At 35.3% G+C, this 23,270-nt stretch overlaps 1 protein-coding gene across 1 annotated transcript in view; it reads right to left on the minus strand.

Moving 5' to 3' along the window:
• The window catches only part of ITFG1 (integrin alpha FG-GAP repeat containing 1), a 342,298-nt gene that overhangs the window by 118,469 nt on the left and 200,559 nt on the right, over nucleotides 1–23,270 (minus strand). Inside the window, exons 11-12 of the mRNA XM_042920514.1 lie at nucleotides 11,482–11,632; nucleotides 8,582–8,690 (exon numbers count right to left, since the gene is read on the minus strand). Coding sequence (XP_042776448.1) covers nucleotides 8,582–8,690; nucleotides 11,482–11,632 — 260 coding nt within the window. The remainder of the gene's footprint in view (nucleotides 1–8,581; nucleotides 8,691–11,481; nucleotides 11,633–23,270) is intronic.

A 23,270-nucleotide genomic window follows, 5' to 3' on the forward strand; every position in this document is an offset into this window, starting at 1 on the left:
GATCTCCTAGGTTGAGGACAGAGGAATGAGTAAGTCAGAGACTCTTATAATGTCCCTTGCTAGTGATTCTCACAGAGGTGGGTGCAGTTCACCAGCAATGCATCACTTGTGCTATGTTATTTGAGGACCCTGAAGACACCATCTTGTTCAAAATATTTGTTCCACTTCAGGTGCCTGCTCCCAGCTTTAGAGCCCCAAGGAGCTCCTGCATGGGGAGAGGAGAAAGGGAGTAGTGGCAATCATCTGCTGGCCAGAATTGTATGTGACACATGTGCTTTTCCTACCATATTACCTACCAACACTAATTCTTTCTAGAAATATAGGCAAAGGCATAGAAAAGTTATCAGACACAAGAAGAAAAACAACAGCTTAAGAGAAGGAAAGCCAAAGTGAGAAATCATGTAAATGATCATATACATGATATAAATGATCCCTACCTAAGCAAGGAAAAGGAGAGAATTCAAAGATTACCATACTATTTGCAAGAAGTAAACAGCACAATGTTTATAAAATTCTATATTAGCAAAATTAGCATTGATATGTAAGAGCAAGACAAAAAATATTTTAAGACATAATAGTACTCAGAAAATATATTAACCTATGTACAACTTTCTGAAAATCATCCGAGGAAGTACTCTATCAAAAGAGATAGAAATTCATGGGGTGCCTGGGTGGCTCAGTTGGTTGAGCGTCCGACTTTAGTTAAGGTCATGATCTCACGGTTCATGAGTTCGAGCCCCGCGTTGGGCTCTGTGCTGACAGCTCGGAGCCTGGAGCCTGCTTCAGATTCTGTGTCTCCCTCTCTCTGCCCCTTCCCTGCTCATGCTCTGTCTCTCAAAGATAAATAAACATTAAAAAAAAATTAAAAAAAAAAAAGAGACAGGAATTCAAAAAAAGTAAGGGCAAGGGGTGGCATATAAGTAAAATGGTAGCAATAAAGCTGGTAAAACTTGTTAAGTTTAAATAATCATTGATAACATGGTTTTGAATTATTAAGAAAGAATTTGCAAAACAGAAGGCACAAAATTAAAACTGAATTAATCACCAGAAAAAACATTTCCATATTATTTCAACAGAATCTTGAAACAAGCAGGGAAGTAAAACCTTTCTAAATGTGTCATCTCACTTGGGAAGTAAAAGTAAACACACTTACAATTATAAAAGTGTGAGGGAAACAGGGTCAGATATTTGTTAGAAATTGGAGTTAAGTCCTGGTAGCACTGAATTAGAATGCAGAACCTTCCAGTGCAGCTGACAAAAGAGGAAAAAGAGCTAGGAATCAATTCTGATTCAAGGGAGTTTTACTTTTCCCTTGCCAATTTCTTGAATGTCCTTAACTGAAAAACAGTGACTTTTAGCACAGGCTAGTTTGAACATTAGAGTAACAGTACAATTTTAGAGCAAAATCAATGGTGGACATTGTAGACGGCTTTGAAAGGATAATTATATACTAGTAAGTGTCTGACTTAAGGCCAAAAACTAATAATCAAAGGAAAGAGTGGAAGGGCATTCCAAAACAACTAGAAGGTTATTTTTCCCAAATGACTGCTTCAAATTGGTACCTCATTTCCCATGACCTTTTTGTAAAGTATGTTATTAATATTTATGTTAATATCTTTCATGTAAAGTTACCTTGTTTTCTAAAACTAAAACCTCCTGCACCAACTTGGCTCTGGGTCTGAGCTTGGAGATGTGTGGAGAAAACTTTCTTCAGGATACTGTTAATTAGATGCCAGTGCTATCCAGTGGTCCCCCCATCCTGACTCAGGCTAGGAAGTCACAGGCCACAGATTCTCAAGAGACTTTTAGGTATTTAAACTGTTTACATGGAATTTTTCAAATTATACAAAATTAGAAATATACAAAGGACCCCACTCACACTTCACACAAGTTCAGTGGTCAACAACACATAGCCAATCTTGTTAAATCTACCCTCCATTTCCTACTTCCCTGGATTACTTTAAAGAAACACCTCAACCATGTCATTCCATTTTCATGTAGTTTGTTTCATTATTTAATTGTTTAAATAAGTTTACTTTTTCCTGAGCAGTACCATCATGTATTCATGTATTCTGTTACTGTATTTGTGGTCTACTCTAAAGATAAAAACTGCAAAGATTTCATCAGGACTAATTGTTTTGTTATTCAACAGATATTTCTCCAGGGCCTGCTATACATCAGACATTAGTATCAACAGAAGTAAACTATGCACATTCTACTTCATACAGAATAAATATTCTGGCAACTATATTGACTCATAAAAGAAGTGTGTGTTCCTTTATGAGGAGGTGAGCTTTACTGCAAGGCATTCAAGCAGATGCTGGCTGAGGTGTTGCATTAGGGTAGACTTGGGCAAGATGCCTTCTAAGGCCTTTCCCATATCTAAGATTCTGATTGTTCTGTAATTTCTAAAAATGTAAATAAACAAATACAAAGGAAGGACTGAAGATCCTACATTATATGTATGTATTTTCCACATGGACAATTTCCAAATGATCAATATAAAAAAAAATGTGAGACCGGTTTTTGCTTCATATGAGAAACTGCCTCCTTTCTTTAGCATTATTATTATTATTATTGTTATTATTATTTTATTATCATTATTATTATTATTATGAGTAGGGATCTGGATCCCTTATCACTGTAGGAAAATCTTATGCTCTAATTTAACTTTATTTCACTGACAATCTCTGCTCTAGGAAAGAGTCTACAGGAATCAGCAAGGGAAGCAACAGCATCACATGCCCTCACACTAACTCAGATTTGGGAGTATATCACAAAAACTCAATCATATTTTTTCAAGAGCACAAAACAAGTACTTTTTAGTAGAAAAGTAGTTTTAAGGCTTGAATAAAACAACCTGCTGAATGCAAGGGTGAACCTGATTTGTCCTAACCATATACAAATTAATACCCCTTTCACTGGAATTTTTCCTTACTACTCAATGAGTAACATCTATTGTAGAAACCGTTAATTTTCAATCCATACAGACACACAAAAACACTTCAAATTCAGATGAACTAAGCAATAAATCTGTGGTTTTTTGGAAACTTTAAACTTGAGAAAATAGTTTCTTCAAAGTACACTGGCAAAACTCAAATCAAGAACACAAATAGTACAGCTATCTAATTACACAGAAAAAAAAAAGAATTATTACTGTGAGTTTCAATATAAATTTTTGAGACAAATAACATTTATTCTAGGTTGGAATAAAAAGATGATTTTCACAGCATCCCATTAAGGTCATGAGAGAGAACCTCTCTCTTACTCATTGCATGATGTTCTTTCTGTACATTTTTCGTTTATAAGCCTGGGAAATTAAGTATTTCTAGTCACAGAGAATCCTAAAAGATAGGTAGATGTGAGAACTTAAGCCAGGGCAGAGTAACTAGCTCACTAAGGTTAAATATTCTCTTTTCAAGAAATGAACTATTGACTAGCTATAGCTCTGACATCAGAGAACAGGTAAAGGTGCAAACATGTCCTTGAAATGGAGTTTCATCTTTTGGTAGAATGCTTCCTAGAGACAGAACATGGGCCTGAGGCATCAGGCATTAGGCCCTAGCACCATTGGGTACTAGGGGGAATACTTTTATTGTCTTAAAAATTTTTTTTTCACATTTATTTATTTTTGAGAGAGAGAATGAGAGAGCACACTTGAGTGGGGAAGGAGCAGAGAGAGGGGAAGACACAGAATTCAAAGCATCTCTAGGCTCTGAGCTGTCAGCACAGAGCCCATCGCAAACCCACAAGCTGTGAGATCATGACCTGAGCCAAAGTTGGACGCTTAACCAACTGAGCCACCCAGTTGTCCCTCTGAGCCACTCAGGTGCCCCAAGAGGGAATACTTTTATGTTATGTTATGTTATGTTATGTTATGTTATGTTATGTTATGTTATGTTATGTTATGTTATTTTAATTTTATTTTTAATATTTTTTAAATTTACATCCAAATTAGTTAGCATATAGTATAACAAGAATCTCAGGAGTAGATTCCTTAATGCCCCTTACCCATTTAGCCCATCCAACATCCCACAACCCCTCCAGTAACCCTCTGTTTGTTCTCCTTATTTAAGAGTCTCTTATGTTTTGTCCCCCTCCCTGTTTTTATATTATTTTTGTTCCCTTTCCCTTATGTTCATCTGTTCTGTGTCTTAAAGTCCTCATATGAGTGAAGTCATATGATATTTGTCTTTCTCTGACTAATTTTGCTTAGCATAATACCCTTTAGTTCATCCACGTAGTTGCAAACAGCAAGATTTCATTCTTTTTGATTGGTGAGTAATACTCCATCGTATATATATACAATACATCTTCCTTATCCATTCACCCATCGATGGACATTTGGGCTCTTTCCATACTTTGGCTATTGTTGATAGTGCTGCTATAAATATTGAGGTGCACGTGCCCCTTCAAAACAGCATACCTATATCCCTTGGATAAATAACTGGTAGCGCAATTGCTGGGTCATAGGGTAGTTCTTTAATTTTTTGAGGAACCTCCATACTGTTTTTCCAGAGTGGCTGCACCAGTTTGCATTCCCACCAGCAATGCAAAGGAGATCCTCTTTCTCCACATCCTCGCCAACATCTGTTGTTGCCTGAGTTGCTAATGTTAGCCATTCTGACAGGTGTCAGGTGGTATCTCATTGTGGTTTTAATTTGTATTTCACGGATGATGAGTAATGTTGAGCATTTTTTCATGTGCCAGTTGGCCATCTGGATGTCTTCTTTGGAGAAGTGTCTATTCATGCCTTTTGCCCATTTCTTCACTGGATTATTTGTTTTTTGGGTGTGGAGTTTGGTAAGTTCTTTATAGATTTTGGATACTAACCCTTTATCTGATATGTTGTTTGCAAATATCTTCTCCCATTCTTCCAGTTGCCTTTTAGTTTTGCTGCTTGTTTCCTTCTCTGTGCAGAAGCTTTTTAGTTTGATGAGGTCCCAGTAGTTCATTTTTGCTTTTATTTCCCTTGCCTCTGGAGATGTGTTGAGTAAGAAGTTGCTGTGGCCAAGATCAAAGAGGTTTTTGCCTGCTTTCTCCTTGAGGATTTTGATGGCTTCCTGTCTTCTGTTTAGGTCTTTCATCCATTTTGAGTTTATTTTTGTGTATGGTGTAAGAAAGTGGTCCAGGTTCATTCTTCTGCATGTTGCTGTCCAGTTTCCCCAGCACCACTTCTGAAGAGACTGTCTTTATTCCATTGGATATTCTTTCCTGCTTTGTCAAAGATTAGTTGGTCATATGTTTGTGGATCCATTTCTGGGTTATCTATTCTGTTCCATTGATCTGAGTGTCTGTTTTTGTGCCAAGAGGGAATACTTTTAAATTAAGATAGCCAGGGATGTCTGGGTGGCTCAAGTTGGTAAAATGTCCAACTCTTAGTTTTGGCTCAGATTATGATCTCATGGTTTGTGAGTTCAGGCTCTGCATCCGGCTCTTCATTGACAATTTGGAGCCTGCTTGGGATTCTCTCTCTCATCCTCTCTCTTCCCCTCCCCCATTTGTATTTTCTCTCTCTCAAAAAAAAATTAAAAAAATAATTCAGATAGCCAATTCATGCCTTGAAAAGTAGCTGGCCAATTGTTTAACATAAATTTCCTAAATGCCTCCTATAAGCCAGGCCCTGTGTAAGGCACTGGGGAATCAAAGACAAATAAGGCACAGATACTACTTTCAAGTCGTTTCAACTACCATAGCATACTATGAGAAAAAGATGGTAAGCAAGTGACCTAAATATAGATTTCAGAGTGCTTCTCAAATAGCCTGGAATAGATGGGAGTTGGGGGTGGAAAGGAGATTATGTTATATTAAAATAAATGGGGACTAGGAGTATGCTGTCATTGACAAATGATAATTCTAGGGCACAGAAGAGATATTTTAAGATGTATGCTTTTGTTGAATCTCCCCTTGGCAACCAGAGTCTGCATTAGTTGATGGCTGTACTAGACTTAGTTATGTATCTGTGGGGGACCAAATTCTAAACTCTTACTTTAACAGTGCTTGTTTCAATTTAATTGATTGAAAACGAATTATTCTAATTACATATACATTTAGTGTCAGCAAAAATTTTAAGGATTCCTTGCCTTTTTATCTAGAGGATTAAAGTTGAAGGAAAATCGTTGAAAAAAAACACTTTAAACTATGTAAGTTAATAACATGACAACATACAGGATAGTTTAAATTTTTTTTAGCTCTAAGATAGCCAAATAATACTCCCTTCAAAATGGCAAATGAGAGCATACAGTCACATGGATAAAAAGTATAGAAATGGGTAGACTCATATATCCATATTCTGAGACTGCAGTAGTAATGAAGACGGGAGTCACTCTTAGTTCATTCAAATAAGAATGAATTTGCTGATTAAAAAGGAAAATTATATTTTCTGTCATTTTCATTTCTCAAAATAAATTTCCCAATATTCATTCATTATTCTGTTGCTTTTCTGTATTCAGCTACTTATGCCCATTTTAAAACTGTAATATTTATATGAAGTATGTGTCACTTCATTAACAAATGACTGCTCTTGATGGCTATCTTAGTGTTGACTATAATAGTAACACAAAAACAGTAATTTCCCATAGCAATTCATGATAAAACTCTCAGAAAACTAGAAATAGGGTAAACTTCCTTAACACAATAGAGAGCATCTACAAAACCCAATAGCTAATAATATCATAATTAATGGTGAAAGAAGGAATGCTTTCCCCCAAGATCAAAAGCAAGGCAAGGATGTCCACTCCCACCAATCTTTTCAACATAGTAATGGAAATTTTAGCCAGGAAAAGAAAAACAAAAAAGGCATAGATTGGAAAGAAGAAATAGAACTGTCTCTCTCTGGGGTGCCTGGATGGCTCAGTTGGCTAAGCATCCAACTTCGGCTCACATGATGATCTTGTGGTTTATGAGTTTGAGCCCCAGGTTAGGCTCTGTGCTGACAGCTCAGAGCCTGGAGCCTGCATCCAATTCTGTGTTTCCCTCTCTCTGCCCCTCCCCTGCTTGCATCTGTCTCTCTGTCTCAAAAAATAAACACTAAAAAAAAAAAAAAAAAAAAAAAAAAAGACTCTCTTTGTAGATAACATAATTGTCTATGTAGAAAATCCTATTGAATCTTAAAAAAACCTAGAGTCAATAAAGAAGTTGAGCAAGATTGCAGTATACAAGACTAACACACAAAAAAATCAATTGCATTACTAATTACTAAAAACAAACATGTGGAAGCCAAACTTAAAAACACAGCATTTATAATCACCTAAAAAATGTAAAAGATCTCTGGTGAACATACGTGTCAGCTGGAGGAGATGGTTAGCATGGTTGGGAACAGGTAACAATGAACAAATAAATAAATATACAGAGGAAAGTGGGAGCCGGGTTTCTCACTGCTAGAGAAGATATATACAGACAGAAAAGATTAGAAAGAAGTCTTGACATGCTGTTTTGGATCCGAAATGGAAGTAATGGCATTAAGTTCATGGTTTTATAGTAAGTGAAGGTGATGTATACACATATATACATACACACATATAGTTATAGATATGTATATTTGTGTGTTGAATATATAAAGCCATATCTGTATTTCCTGCTCTGTCCATTGAGAGAAGCTAGAAGAAATGACAACTCAGAAACAACCAGCACACTGAAAATTTAGAACATGGCTTTTAAATACCATCTTTTACAAAAGGAAATGGGGATCCTTGGGGAGAGAGAAGATTCTAGACTTAGGGCAAGGTAAGAATAAGATGAGTCTGGAATATCTGTCTATCCCAGAGAACATGTAAAATAGATATAGGAGCCAGCCTGAAGGAGCTCCTACTGCTTCTACTGGGAATACTTTTAACATTAAAGGAAATGATTTTATTTATTGAATAAATAAATATGAATACATAGATCTATACTGATAAATGAATACATAAATACATGGGAGAGAAGCAAAAGATCTTCCTTATAGTAGAATGCCAACTATAAATGTGGAAAGAATGTTGGAAATAGAGAATTACTCTTTGACAACTATCTTAGAGAAGGCAATCACAAAGAGGGAAAAGAGTGAATTTAAGGTGGAGAGTCCTGGTGGTCACTAAGATGATCAGAAGCTCAAGGTAAACATTTTGGTGGTGAGATAGACCAACATCATGTGCTTCCTGATATAATGCACTGAGAAATGCACAGCACTGGTTATGCAATTCTATGCAGTAGAATTTCTGCAAAGAATGTATGACCTGAGTGGAAAGAGAAGAAACAGGGTTATGGTACAGAAGAAGGCCTGTATTCTTTAAAACTGATAAGGACCTAAAAAAGGAATTATTCCATATTGAAGAAGTCTGCAAAGATGTGACAATTAAAGAGGGAATTCCTTTATAGAATCCTGAAACAGAAAAAAAAATCATTGTTAGGACAACTGGAAAAGTTTGAAGAGTCTGTGTATAGGATGGTAGTGTTGTAACAAAGTTGATTTCCTGATTTGGAGAGTTGTGTGTGTAACACACATAGGGGTGTGTCCTTATTCTTTGGAAACTTTGAGTTGACAGATGGAATACAAAAATAAATGTTAATAATTAATAATAAAACATATGAAACAAATACTCACCAATGACTTTAACAAAATAAGCATCTGCTTCAAAGTTATTTTTTAGTGTATGGATGGAAAAATCATTCTTTGTATATCCTTTACTTAGTACTACAATGTCCAAGATTCCCTGGAAAAAACATAAACAAAAGTCATAAGAACAAACCAGCAGACTGAAAAACTAATGAAAATACATGTATGTTTATCATGTAAGTTTAAACCTTATTTATTCAACTTGATGTTTAAAATAAAAATATTATTAAAAGTATAAAACCTTAGAGAGGGGCAAACCAAGAAACATACTCTTAACTATAGAGGACAAACTGATGGTTACCAGAGGGGAGGTTGGTGGGGTAATGGGGGAAATAGGTGATGGGGGTTAAGGAGGGCACTTGTGATGAGCACCAGGTGATATATGGAAATGCTGAATTACTATAGGGTACATTTGAAATTAATATTATACTCTTTGTCAACTAACTGGAATTTAAATAAAAACTTAAAAAAAGAAAGACCTTGGCACAATACCCTCCAGTTCAATCCACGTTGTTGCTAATGGCAAGATTTCATTCCTTCTCATTGCCAAGTAGTATTCCACTGTATATATAAACCACATCTTCTTTATCCATTCATCAGTTGATGGGCATTTGTGCTCTTTCCATATTTGGCTTTTGCTCATTGGGGTCCATGTTCCCCTATGAATTAGTACTCCTGTATTCTTTAGATAAATTCCTAGTAGTGCTATTGCTGGGTTGTAGGATAATTCTATTTTTAATATTTTGAGGAACCTTCACACTATTTTCCAGAGTGGCTGCACCAGTTTGCTTTCCCACCAAGAGTGCAAGAGGGTTCCCGTTCCTCGACATCCTTGCCAGCATCTGTTTTTTCCTGAGTTGTTAATTTTAGCCACTCTGACCAGTGTGAGGTGATATCTTGATGTGGTTAAGTAAAATAAGTCAGTCAGAGAAAGCCAGATAACATCTGTTTTCACTCATATGCAGAATTTGAGAAATGTAACAGAAGACCATGGAGGAAGGGAAGGGGAAAAAACTAGTTTCAAACAGAGAGGAAGGCAAACCATAAGAGACTCTTAAATACAGAGAACAAATTGAGGGTTGATTGGTAGGGGGTAGGGGTAGGGGAGAGGGGAAAATGGGTGATGGGCATTGAGGAGGACACTTGTTGGGATGAGCACTGGGTGTCGTATGTAAGTGATGAATCATGGGACTCTACTCCCAAAGCCAAGAGCACATTGTTTACACTGTATGCTAGCTAACTCGACAATAAATTATAAAAAAAAAAAAAAAAAAAAAAAAATTCCCCGTGTTAAAAAAACCAAAACAAAACCTTGGAAATAGTAAAATATAAACAAAATGAAAAAAATCTGTAATTTTAATCCCTGGAGATAGCTGTTAACATTTTAGTAAATTTCTTTCTAGTCATATTTGCATGAATTTTTAAAGGCCTATGAAACGGAAGGCCAAATTGTTTCCAACCGTCAGAGAAAGAGAGCACCTTTTTAACTGTCCTGGTAACCACGGCATATTAACATTACTTTTCTGTAAAAAAGAGGGAGGCTTTGCTGATTATACTGGGGGGAAAAGGTGTGCTCATTTAAATTCCATTTCACTATTATTTATTTATTTATTTATTTATTTATTTATTTATTAAACTTTTTCTGAGTATACCTGACACACAATGTTACATTAGTTTCAGGGGTACAACACAGTGACTCAGCCACTGTATACCTTATGCTATGCTTGCCACAAGTGCAGTTCATTCCACTGATTCTTAATCAAACTGATCATTTATCATATTTTTTCATATGTTAGCCACATATGTTTTTTCTGTAAATTCACTATGTTCTGTTTTTCCAGTGGGAGTTTTTGGTGACTTATATCAGTTTGCATAAACCCTTCTTACATTAAAGATATTAGTTATTTGAGTCTTTCATAAATAATTTTTTCCCCAGATTTAAAAACAATTTAAATTTCATTTATGATGTTTTTTATGTGCAAAAATTAAAAATTTATTTGTAGACAATTCTCTTGAGTTTTTTCCCCTTATGTAGTTATTTAGTTATTTATTTACAAACCAAACTAAACCAAACCAAACCAAACCAAACCAAAAATGGGGTTAGGAGACATAAATGTCCTGATGGGCACTGAATTTTTTTTTTTAATATAATTTATGGTCAAATTGGCTTGCATACAACACCCAGTGCTCATCCCAACAAGTGCCCTCCTCAACACCCATCACCCATTTTCCCCTCTCCCCCACTCCCCCATGTACCCTCATTTGGTTCTCTGTATTTAAGACTCTCTTAAAAAGACATGGGATGGATTTTTTAAATAATCACATTATTTTACAAGGATATACTGTGATATATTAACTCTGGAATTTAATACATTTGGTATCAGAATTTATTATTTTTCTGCATGGTAAACTGGCTTTTCAAATTAGACTGGAGGAAACCAGTGCCCTGAGGGCCTTTCATTGTCACCTGGCAACTGCAGATAAAATCATAGGAATCCTTGGCAATAGTTCACAAAGTTAAAAGGGAGTAGTACTTCATTCACTCTTCTGTGATCTTGTACAGGTTTAAGACCCTGTTATCTGTTGGCTGTGCTTTTGTCTACTGGTGCATATACACATTTGCCCGTCTCAGAGCATGATTCTCTAGTGGCTTAATCTAAATAGGCACAAAATGAGATAAAGGCGTTTTCATATTTCACTGTATTGATCAGCTAGCGGTGTCGATAAATTTGTTCCCTGTGCCATCTAACATTAAAAGGGGCTTTCTTTAATTAACTCATTAGCTTTCATTATCTCATCTACATTTTCTGGTCAAACATGGTGAAGTGAAAGTGAGATGAAGTGCACGGCAATTAGACTCCAAACATGCAGGAGACCTCTGAACTCACATCTTCATAAATGTCAAAGAAGGTGGCAACCATGGCATCTCTGATTTGATTTAGGTCCATCAGCTCCCAGTAGACTTTAAACATACGATGTGCCCCTTCACAGCTTGCGTTATTACATGGAACATTCTCCAGTAAAAAGGCCTGCTGATTGCTGTAAGATAAAGGAAAGGCATTTAGTTAATATAACACACCATTGCTGTGTTGCATCAGCTGTGCTGTATGTCCTAGAATCAAAGATATGATAAATGGTATATAGTGAAATGATATGAAAAAAGCTCCACATTTTATTATTTTACTGTGTCATAAAAAACTGAAATTGTTGGCTATACTTTGTGAGCCTTTGACAAAAATCCTGAGGCTAATTGGTTGCAAGCCTCTCCTCTTATGTGGAGTTTCCAGGTCCATCCCTCTTTCTTCCCTTGCTAATCCATAGCCATTGACCATGTGGTTCCATTTCTGAGTTTCTGGACACTGCCATTATCCCTTCTGATGTGTATAACTCCCCAAATGAATATTTGCATTTTAAATGGAACCACCTGATATCCCCAAGTCTTGTAAAACCCAAAGCAGTGAATCTACAATGATAGAATTTCCACTTCCAGACAGGCAGTAGGGTGGATATTGCTTAGGTCCTTTCAGACAAAAGAAGCACTGTACTTTGTACGGTTATGAAATCTTCCCTTTTATATGTGACTCTATAGGCAAAGTGGTTTTGAGCTTAGATTCTGGAGCCAGATTATGTGGATTCAAATTCTGACTGTCATTTAGCTGTTACTAACCTTGAGTAAATTAGTTAATCTCCTGAAGCCTCCTATCCTTATTTGTAAACTGAGCAATGAGTACTTATATTAGGGGTGCCTGGGTGGCTCAGTAGGTTAAGCATCTGACTCTTGGTTTCAGCTCAGGTCATGATCTCATGGTTCATGAGACTGAGCCTCATGTCAGACTCTGCTAATAGCATGAAGCCTGCTTGGGATTCTGTCTTTCTCTCCCTCTCTCTCTGCTGCTCCCCTGCTCACACTCTCTCCCTCTCTCTCAAAAATAAATAAACTTTAAAAGAGTCAAGAATTATAAAAAGAGTTGTTATATTATAGGATTGTTATAAAAATAAAATGAAATACTGAATGCAAAATACTTAGAACAATTCTTGTTATCCAGTTAGATCTCAGTGAAAGTGTTTGTTATCACCATTCTTTTTTTTTTTTAAATTTCTTTTTTAACGTTTATTTATTTTTGAGACAGAGAGAGACAGAGCACGAACGGGGGAGGAGCAGAGAGAGAGGGAGACACAGAATCTGAAACAGGCTCCAGGCTCTGAGCTGTCAGCCACCCAGGCGCCCTTGTTATCACCATTCTTATTTCTATAGTGCAATACCATGCCATGCAAAAATATTTTCTTTAGAAATAGAAGTAACTTTTGCAGTGTGATTTTATGTGATGGTTCCTATTATAGGCATTTCCCAATGTATATAGTTCTTTACTTCCCTCTACTTATGCAAAAAGTAATAGGCTAAAGGTATTAAATTTTACTAGTGCTCAATTTTCTCTAATAGTATTTTAAATAAAACTAAAAAGATATTTCCTTTTTTCCATATGAAAATACAACTTTGGGTATTAGCCTGAATCTGGACACTTTGGAAAAGAAAAAAAAATGAGGAAAATTTCTTTCTGTTCAACACAGTAAGGGAACCTATGTATAAAATATTCAATTTGTATAATGTACTAAATATATAATTGACTTCAAATTATTCTAGATAAAAAATTCCAACACAAATAGTTTAGAATAATTCTTTAACAAAGGAAAAAAACCCTCCCAGGTTGTAACAATTACCTGGAAAGCAATGAGGTGACTTTGCTCAAGAACTAACATATAACAGAAGGAATAATCATTTCTTCTTTGTCTCCTGTGTAGTAAGTGATTTTTAAATTATAATTTGTAATATTCTTCCCAGGTAATTTATCCATCGTACCTTTTTAGCCATGTAATTTTACTAGATATTTCACGGAAATGAAGACTATTCTAGTTTGTTATTAGGAGATCATATTAAAACATGAGGACATGTGATAAAGGTAGCATTTCTACAATCTTCTGTAACCATAGTATCATACTGGTCAACCTTTTGAGTGACTGTGCTGTACTAATTTCCTGTTTCAAAGTGAATGTGTGGATTTCATTATTATAACTCTGGCTGCAACTTAAAATACACAATATAATCTACAACATTGTACAATTTAAAATGTCATTTTAATTTTTGTTATGAGTTTGTGAAGAGTATAAATGCCATGTACCATGGTTCTTGTCTCAATGCTCACTAACTACCTTGGTTTTGCAGTATTGAACTTGGGGTCTGTAAAATTTCAGTCCTTTAAAGTTTTACTGAACCTACAGGCACAGTCCAACATCTCACTTTTATAAATAAAATTTCATTTAAGCACAGGAAGGAAAAACCTTGATCCATTTGGGTTTGAAATCTATGAGAAGAAATGATCTTGCTTATTTAGAGTCTGTCTCTTGATGTGTTCTTGTCAATTACAACACATGTATCTTTTTAAAAACTGTTTTTTCAAAACTATTACAAAGTTATTGCTAAATTCAAGTAACAGAGACTTTAAAAAACAAAATTCTTCCTTTCTAGGGATAACCATTGTTACTAATTTGGTATGCATGTTTCCAAACCTTCTAGAAACGTACAAATATGTAAGTATATATATCCTTAAAAAAACCTATTTAGGTTCTACTATACAGATTCTTCTGCAACTGATTTCTTTATGTCCCATAATACAGCATACACAGGGAGAAAGGGATATAGTCTGAATGAAGACTTCTGATATCTATTTTGAAAAGACCCCTCAGAGAAGTTATACTAGTTTATATCTCCCAGCAGTAGCCCATCAAATTGCCTGTTTTTCCACATGTGCATTCTTTCCAATGGCTACTCCACAATATGGCTAAGCCATCATTCATTCATTTTAACACCCTGCTATTGATAAGTAGTCTTCAATAGTTTTCCGTTGCAGCATGCCACTCATTCACACACCTATAAATATGTTATTCTCCCTTGGGAATTTGTACATAAATTTCCAAATGATAGTTATGTGGTCAAACAATATGCATATTTTATATATCCATAGGTTAAGTGAAATGGTCCTCTAAAAAATGCACCAATTTGTACTTCTAGTGTATGGGTATATCACTCTTCATATTTTGCCAATGTTAGTGTTATTGCTTCCTATGCTTGCCAGGTGGGTAGCTTAAAAATCTCATTCTCCAGATTATAAGAGAAGCTGAGTATTACTTTCATATATATCAGCTATTTGTGCTTCTTCTGGGAACTGGCACTTTAATATATTTTTTTTAATTATTGATTTTCAGGACATCTCTGAATGTTAGGGACCCTAACAACTTACCTGTTACTCTGACATCCTTGTTTGTAACGTAAGGGTAAAAACAGTATATTAATTCAAAAGGTTGTTTTAAGGATTAAATTAAAAAGTACAGAATAAATAGTTCAGTGTAGTACCTGGAACACAGCACAGCACACATTCAACATATGCTATTATTATTATTGCTATACGTGCTGTAATTATTACTGATATGTTATAAACGTTTTGCCCCAGCCTTTTATTTTGTTTTAAAAATTTATGGTGTTCTTCACTGAAAGGTTTATAATATTACAGTCATTTATGTCAATATTTTTCTTCATGGCACTGTAAGAAATGTTAAAGTCCATTGTGCAGATGGAAAATGAAACCAGATGAATATTACATTTATACAAAGCAGTGAAAATGTTAAATATATAGGCAAATAAATATTTTTTATTGTTTAAATCTCTTTAAAGGTAACAGATAATTAAACAACACAGTGTGACCTGAATGATGTAAGTAGATGTAAAACATGTGAAACAACAGCACCAAGGTCAGAAGGGGAGAAATGAAAATGTGCTATATTGTGTGGTTTTTCAACTGTATGAGAAGTGGTATGATATTGTTTGGAGAGAGACTGGGATAAGTTAAAGATGCATCCACTAAAATGACAAGATAAAGTTAATAATTTAACAAAAAAGACAAAATGGACTCATAAAAAATGCTCATCTAATTCAAATGAAGGCAGAAAAGGGAAAAGGCAACACTGCTGGTGGGAGTGGAAAATGGTACAGCCGCTATGACAAATGGTATGGAGGCTCCTCGAAAAACTAAACACAGAACTACCATATGATGCAGCAATCCCACTTATATACTGAAAGGATCTAAAATCAGAATCTCAAAGAGATATCTGAACTCCCATGTTTGCCACAGCAGTATTTACAGTAGCTAAAATATGGAAACAATCTGAATGTCCATCAGTTGATGAATGGAGAGAATGGGGTGGTGTGTGTGTGTGTGTGTGTGTGTGTGTGTGTGTGTGTGTGCTGGAAAATTACTCAGACTTAAAAAAGAAAGAAATCCTGACATTTGAAATAACATGGGTGAACCTGGGGGACATTACACTAAGTGAAATAAGCCAGACACAGGAAGACAAATACTGTATGATTTCACATGTAGAATCTAAAAACACTGAACTCTTAGAAACAGAAAGCAGCGTGGTAGTTGCCAGCAGCCAAGGAGTAGGGGGAAATGGGAGATGTTGGTCAAAGAATATAAATTTTCAGTTATAGGATGATTAAGTTCAGGGGATCTAATGTACAGCATGGTGATGATAGTTAACAGTACTGTACTGTATACTGAAAACTGTTATGAGAGTAAAGCTTTAATGTTCTCACTATAACAACAAGGATAAGAAAATGGTAATTACCTGAGATGAAGAATGTTAACTAATCTTAATGTAGTAAACATTTTGCAATATACATGTATGTTTATCATATTTGCACATCTTAAATTCATACAATGTAATATGTAAACTATATGTCATAAGGCTGGAAAAAAAGAAAAGAGCAATCAGCAACAGTGACATTCAAAAATATTTGGAAGTTAAATGCTACTAAAAATCTACTGGTAAAAGAAAGGATCAAAAGGGAAATTACAAAGTACTTTGAATTGGACAAAAATGAAGACACACATGTCAAGATTTGTAGTATGTCACTAAAACAGTATTTAGAGGGAAATTTATAACATTAGATACTTCGCTAGGAAAGAAGAAAAGTCTCGAATGACCTCAGTTTCTTTCTTAAGACAGTGGAACTAGAAGAGCAAATGAATAGTGAAATAAGAAGACAGGAAATAATGACACAGAGAAAAGCAATTAAGTAGAAAACAAAAACAGTACAGAAAATCAATGAAACCAAAAGATGGTTTTTTGTGAATAACTTTGATAAACTTGATAACTTGATAAACCTCCAAATGAAATGGAAGAAGACACAAAATACAACTATCCTGAATAAGAGAGGTAACACCAGTACAGAGTTTACTGGTATTAAAAAGATAATAAAGAAATGTCACGAAAAACTTGTACCAATATAATTGACAAATCAGATGATTATCACAAGGGTGAGTAGAGTACAATAAGATATTTTGAGAGACAGAGACCATATTCACCTAACTTAAACATTATAGTACATTATAATTCTATTTTATTATTAGTTATTATTGTTAATCGACTATGCTTAATTTACAAATTAAACTTTCTCATAGTTCTATATATATAGGAAAAAATAGTATATATAGGGCTCAGTGCTATCAGCAGTTTCAGGTATACATTGGGGGGTCTTGGAACATACTTCTCATGGAGAAGGGGTGAGAGGTACTGTAATATCAAACAAAATTTCAGCAGACTTTTTTTTTTTTTTTTTTTTTGCAAAAATTGAAAAACAGCCTAAAATACAATAGAAAATGCCAAGGATCTAAAATAGCTAAAATAATTTTGAAAAAGAGTAAAGTTTGAGGACTTACACTGTCTGAATTTACTACTCATATAAACAAACAACAGTGAAATAGCTGTGGTTCTGTTGCAAAGAGGAACATCAGAACAGAATAGAGTGAAGAAATATACCCACTGATATACATATGGCCAACTGGCTTTCATCGAAGTACAAAAGCAATTGAGTAGAAAAAGGAATTCTTTCTTCTTTCTTTCTTTTTAGTTTCAAGAGAGAGACAGAGTACGAGTGGGGGAGGGGCAAAGAAAGAGGGAGACACAGAATCTGAAGAAGGCTCCAGGCTCCAGAGCGCGACATAGGGCTCGAACCCATGGATCGTGAGATCATGACCTGAGATCATGACCTGAGCCGAAGTCGGATGCTTAACCAACTGAGCCACCCAGATGCTCCTCTTCTTTTTTTTTTCTTTTCCTTTCCTTTCTTTCTTTTCTTTTTTTTTTTTTGGAATTCTTTTCAATAAATGGTGCTGGAACAGTTTACAAAAAAAGAAACTTGGATCCATACAGAAATATTAACTCAAAATGGATCACAGACCTAAATATAAAATGTAGGACTATAAAAAAATACTACAAGAAGGCACACGAGAAAATCTTTGTGACTGAGTTAGGTAAAGATTTCTTTCTTAGATATGACACTAAAAACCACAGCCCATGTATGAATTTTTAAAAAGTTAAGCACTTCTTGCCCTTTAAAAGACACTGTTCAGAGAACAAAGGGATAAGCTAGAGATGAAAGAAAATATTTGCAAATAATAGTAATAAAGGATTTGTATACAGAGAGCTTTCACAACTCAGCTGAGAAAACAAATATCCTGGGGCACCTGTATGGCTTGTTGGTTAAGGGTCTGACTCTTGATTTTGGCTCAGCTCATGATCCTAAGCTTGTGGGATTAAGCTCCATGGTCAGTGTGGGGCCTGCTTAAGATTCTCTCTCTCTCCCTCTGCCCCCCTCCCCAGCTCTCATGCATACATTCTTTGTCTATAAAAGAGAGAGAGAGAGAGAGAGAGAGAGAACGAACAAATGTCTCAAATAAAAGGCAAAAGATCTGAACAGACACTTTACCAAAGATCTATGAAAAGCAAATAATTACATGAAAATATGTTAAATAATCATCAGTTATTAGAGGAACTGAAATTAATACTACAAAGAACTACACTACAAACAAAATAGCTGAAATTAAAAAGACTGACCATACCAATGTTGAAAATGTGAACCAAAAAATTAAATGTGCACCTTCCAAAAGACCAAACATTCCATTCCTTGACATTTGCCCAAGACAAATAAAAGCTTGCATGACTTTTATAAGAGTGATCATAGTAGACTATTTTTAACAAACAGACCTGGTAAGAACCCAATGTCCGGCAACATGTAAATGGATATAATAAGCAAATTGTGATATACCTGTACAATGGAATACTCCTCAGCTATAAGCAACAATGAACTAAGATACATGTTAACAGCATGGATGAATCTCAATATTATAATGCAGAGTGAGAGAACCCAGACATAAAAAAGCATAAAATCCACGATTTCACTGATACAAAATAGAAAATGCAATCTAATCTACAGAGATGAAAAGAAGATTGGTGGTTGCCTGTGGGATGAGGGAAGGGTAGAAGGAGTGGAAGAGTAGCTTACCAAGGGTTAAAAAGAAACGTATGGGTTGTGTATATGTTCTTTATCTTGACTGTAGTATTATTTTCATAGGTGGTATATGTCAAAACTTATCAATGTACACACTTTAAAGACACGCCCTTTACTTTGTCAATTAAACCTCAATGAAGCTTTTAAAAAATGTTACTCCTTCATGACAAAAAATGAAACACAAGCAAGAAAAGAAAAACTAATCTTGGCATCATTCAAACGAAAAACATTTGTGCCTCAAATGATACCATCAAGAAAGTGAAAAGATGATTCACAGGCTGAGAGCCAATTTTTGCAAATCATGTATCTAACAAAAGGGACTTGTATGTAGAAGATACAAAGAATTTTTAAAATTTATTTATTTATTTATTTATTTATTTATTTATTTATTTATTTGGAGAGAGAAAGAGAGAAAGCATGAGTGAGGGAGGGGCAAAGAGAGTAGGATAGAGACAATCCTGAGCAGACTCTGTGCTGTCAGTGCAGAGCCCAGCATAGGGTTTGATACAGTTGGATGCTTAAGTGACTGAGCCACCAGGTGCCCCAAGAATTCTTGTATCTCAATGATACAAAAGCAAATACCTATATTGTAAATGTGGGCAAAGGATCTAAATGGACAATTATTGTTTGGGTGGCTCATTTGGTTAATTAAGCATTTGACTCTTGATTTCAGCTCAGGTCATGATCTTATGGTTTGTGAGACTGTGCCTCTTGTAGGTCTCTGGGCTGACAGTGTGGAGCCCAGGTGGGATTCTTTCTCTCTTCCCTCTCTCACAAAATAAATAAATATTAAAATAAATAAATAAATGGACAACTATCAAAGGAAGATATACAAACGGCCAAGAAGCACATGAAAAGCTCAAAATCATTAGTCATCAGGAAACTTCAAACCACAATGACATAATGTTTCATACTCATTAGGATAGCTATAATAAAAAAGACAAATGCTGGTGAGGCTGTGGAGAAGCTGGAACCCTCATACACAGCTGGGGGAAAAGTAAAATGGTGCTGCTGCTTTGGAAAACATTCTGGTAGTTCCTCAAATGGTTAAACACAGAGCTCCATTCCACTTCCAGGTATATCTCAAGAGAAATGAAAACATGTCTGCACAAAAACTTATATATGAATGTTGATAGTAGTATTATTCATAATAGCCAAAAAGTAGAGACAACTCATATGTCACATTCACTAGATGAATGAATAAAATGTGGTAAATACATACAATGGAATATATTCAACAACAGAAAGAAATGAAATAGTGGTATGAAAAACATGCTACCGAATAGATGAACCTGGACCCATTATTCCAAGTCAAACAAGCCAGTCATAGAATATCATGTATTATTTGATTGCATTTATATGAAATGACCAGAATAGGTAAAACGAGAGAGAGAGAGAGAGAGAGAGAGAGAGAGAGAGAAAGAGAGAGAGAGTAGATGAGTGGTTTTCTAGGGCTGGTGAGACTGGAGACTGACTAAGGTACGTGGGGCTTCTTTTCAGGGTAATGAAAATGTTCTAAATAGTGATTGTGGTGATGGATACGCAACTCTAAATATACTAAAAGCCACTGAATATAGAGGCAATGGGTGAATTGTATAGTGTGTGAATTCTATCTCAATAAAACTTATGTTAATAAAAAAACCCAGAATAGCAGAAAATTTTAACCCATTAAAAAATCCATGGGAAATGTTTAAAAGACATAAACATGTAAAATGCACATATCAAATGCCCTTTCTCTGAATAGGCTGGTATTTGCACATCTAGCATGCAGCCTTTTGAGTCTGGTTTTAATTTCTCTTTCAAGTCTATAAAATTGGTGGTGTTTCTTGATACATTACCACTTGACAAAGTTTGGTTTATTCTAGGATGTTAATATGCTGTGTGCATCTGTCTTATTTCTCATTAAGAAAGGTAGCTGATGGATCATTTAACTTGAAGTTTGATTTTCTCCCTGGCTGCTCTTAGAGCTTGTGTGTCCACTTTAGTCATTTCTATCTCCAGTGAGTTCTGCTCTTCTAGATTGTCCTTAACTCTCTTCCTCTTAATTCCCCAATTTCATTATCAGCCTAGGTTCATATGGAAGGAAAAGACCTTCATTTTGAGGGTATGTCTATCTTTCTGTGTAAACCTTAAGAAAGGCAGCTCTACACACAGAAGAAACACAAATTAAGAAACACAAATATGTCCATTAGGCATACTCTAAAAATAAAATAATTCTTTTATTTTTGAATTGCTGCTCTGAAACCATGCTGCCAGCTACTGGTAAATGCAGAATCCTTGGCTAAGCTAATATAACAAAGTAAAACTTCCACTTTGAAACACTAAAAATTATTGAAGTCTTTCTGTAATACAGACTTACAACTGGAGATATTCAAAAGAGATGATAAATTTGATATCCAGAACAAAGTTCACTTGGGCTCTGGGTAAAAGCAATACATTTATTCCCCAAACAGCACCTAGGATGTAAGATTCAGTGGGCACAGAAAATGTTTCTTGAATGAAAGGAGGAAGCAAGCATGTTTTTGTAGAGCAAGGCCAACTGAAAGGCAAAACTTAACAGGATATAAAACTTACTGCTAACTGTTCCTGTTAAATTATTGGTTAGAAAAGATTTTGCCATGTTTTAATATATCTTTATTCAAAGATGTACTTTATACTGGCCAACTTGGTAGCTGCTACAGCACCTTCTTTCTAGTTATTATATGTATTTTTTTATTATGAAAAATGAAATATAAAATGTGATCATTTTAATTGTTAGTTGGGTGAGAGCAAAAACAGGATATTTAGACTTTAAGAATGAGAAATTCATGGATATAACACAATTTATAAAGTACACATGCAAAAGGAACAAGGATATGTTAGGAAATTATACCAGTTCTGGTTTAGATGTAGGGGAAAGGGAAAGAGGAAATGAGGAAAGAGGGAAATGAAGGACGACCTCCACATTTCTGGTTTGAATAATGTAAGTGATGGTACCACCACCTGAGATAAACAGTACACTATGAACAGGTTTCGGGGAGAGAAGATACTTTCAGGTTTGGGGTGCCATAGGTACAGCTTTCAGGGGAAGATCTATCAGGCACTAATACACACAGGTATAAGGTCTAGATAAAGGGATTTAAAAGTCCTAAGCTTATAAGTGGCATTTAGAATAGCCAAAGTAGGTGATGAACAGGCAGGAGAACAAAGGGCTGAGAATGCAACCCCAAGAAACACCAGTAGTTACAGTGGCCCAGAGGAAAAGGGGTTCTCAGAAGAGATGGTATAGGAGCAGTTAGAGAGGGTACAGAGAGAACCAGAAGAATTTTAGGAGTAAATCATCAACAACCAACAGTAGGCAAGAATCTGGTGACATAAAGACTAAGTGCTCACTGGATTTGTCAGTTAGAAGTCATTGGGGCTGAATGAGATATTTAGTAGAGTGGAGTGGGCTGACGCTAAAATGACAGGTGAATCTGAAGTGATTATAGTAGAGATTGTCCAGAGTCACATTTTTTTTTTTTTAAATTCTGGAGACACTTGCAATTACTTAAAGAATAAAGGAAAGAGGGTGGAATGAGAAGATTTTGAAGACAAAGGATGCAAAGATCCAGAGGATCCAGATGGAATTGAAATGGAGATGGCATCACAGAGGGACAGAGAAATCGATGAGGAAACTATTACAGTAATTCTAGGTAGGGACAAAGTGACTTGATCCAGGGAGGTGGCAGTGATGATGGAAAAGAAAGGTAATTTAACTTTTCTAGGCTAAAATGATTGGGGCCATGATAATATCTTTGTAGTAAACTGGGAATTATGAGCAAGGGTTGGATGTAAAGAGAAGGGGAACTATGATTATGGTTGGATATCTACATGACAGACAAGACAAGGTGTGAGATACAGATCTGGGAGTTATTCACTTAGAGGTTAAGATAACTTGTGCTATAAATCTGAATGGAATAGCCCAGGAGAGAAATACAGTTAAGAAGTGTCAACAGCTGAAGATTCCACCTTGTAGAATGTCCTTGGGGGCAGATAAAGGGTAAAACAAAAAAAAAAAACAAAACCAAAACCCAGTGATTGAGAGAACATGTCATTCAACATTAGAAATGATTTCTTTGAATATGTGAACTTTAGCTAAATACGACATCTCATGTGATTTTTTTTGAATTATGCTGTATGACAGTGCAAGCATTCAATTACTAAAGATTGGTTAAATCAACCCAATGGAATATTTTACAATTATTAAAATATTACAAAAGTAATTATTATTGACATAAAATTGTTCATAAT

The sequence above is a fragment of the Panthera leo genome, chromosome E2 (assembly GCF_018350215.1).
Source record: "Panthera leo isolate Ple1 chromosome E2, P.leo_Ple1_pat1.1, whole genome shotgun sequence".
Lineage (NCBI taxonomy): Eukaryota > Metazoa > Chordata > Mammalia > Carnivora > Felidae > Panthera > Panthera leo.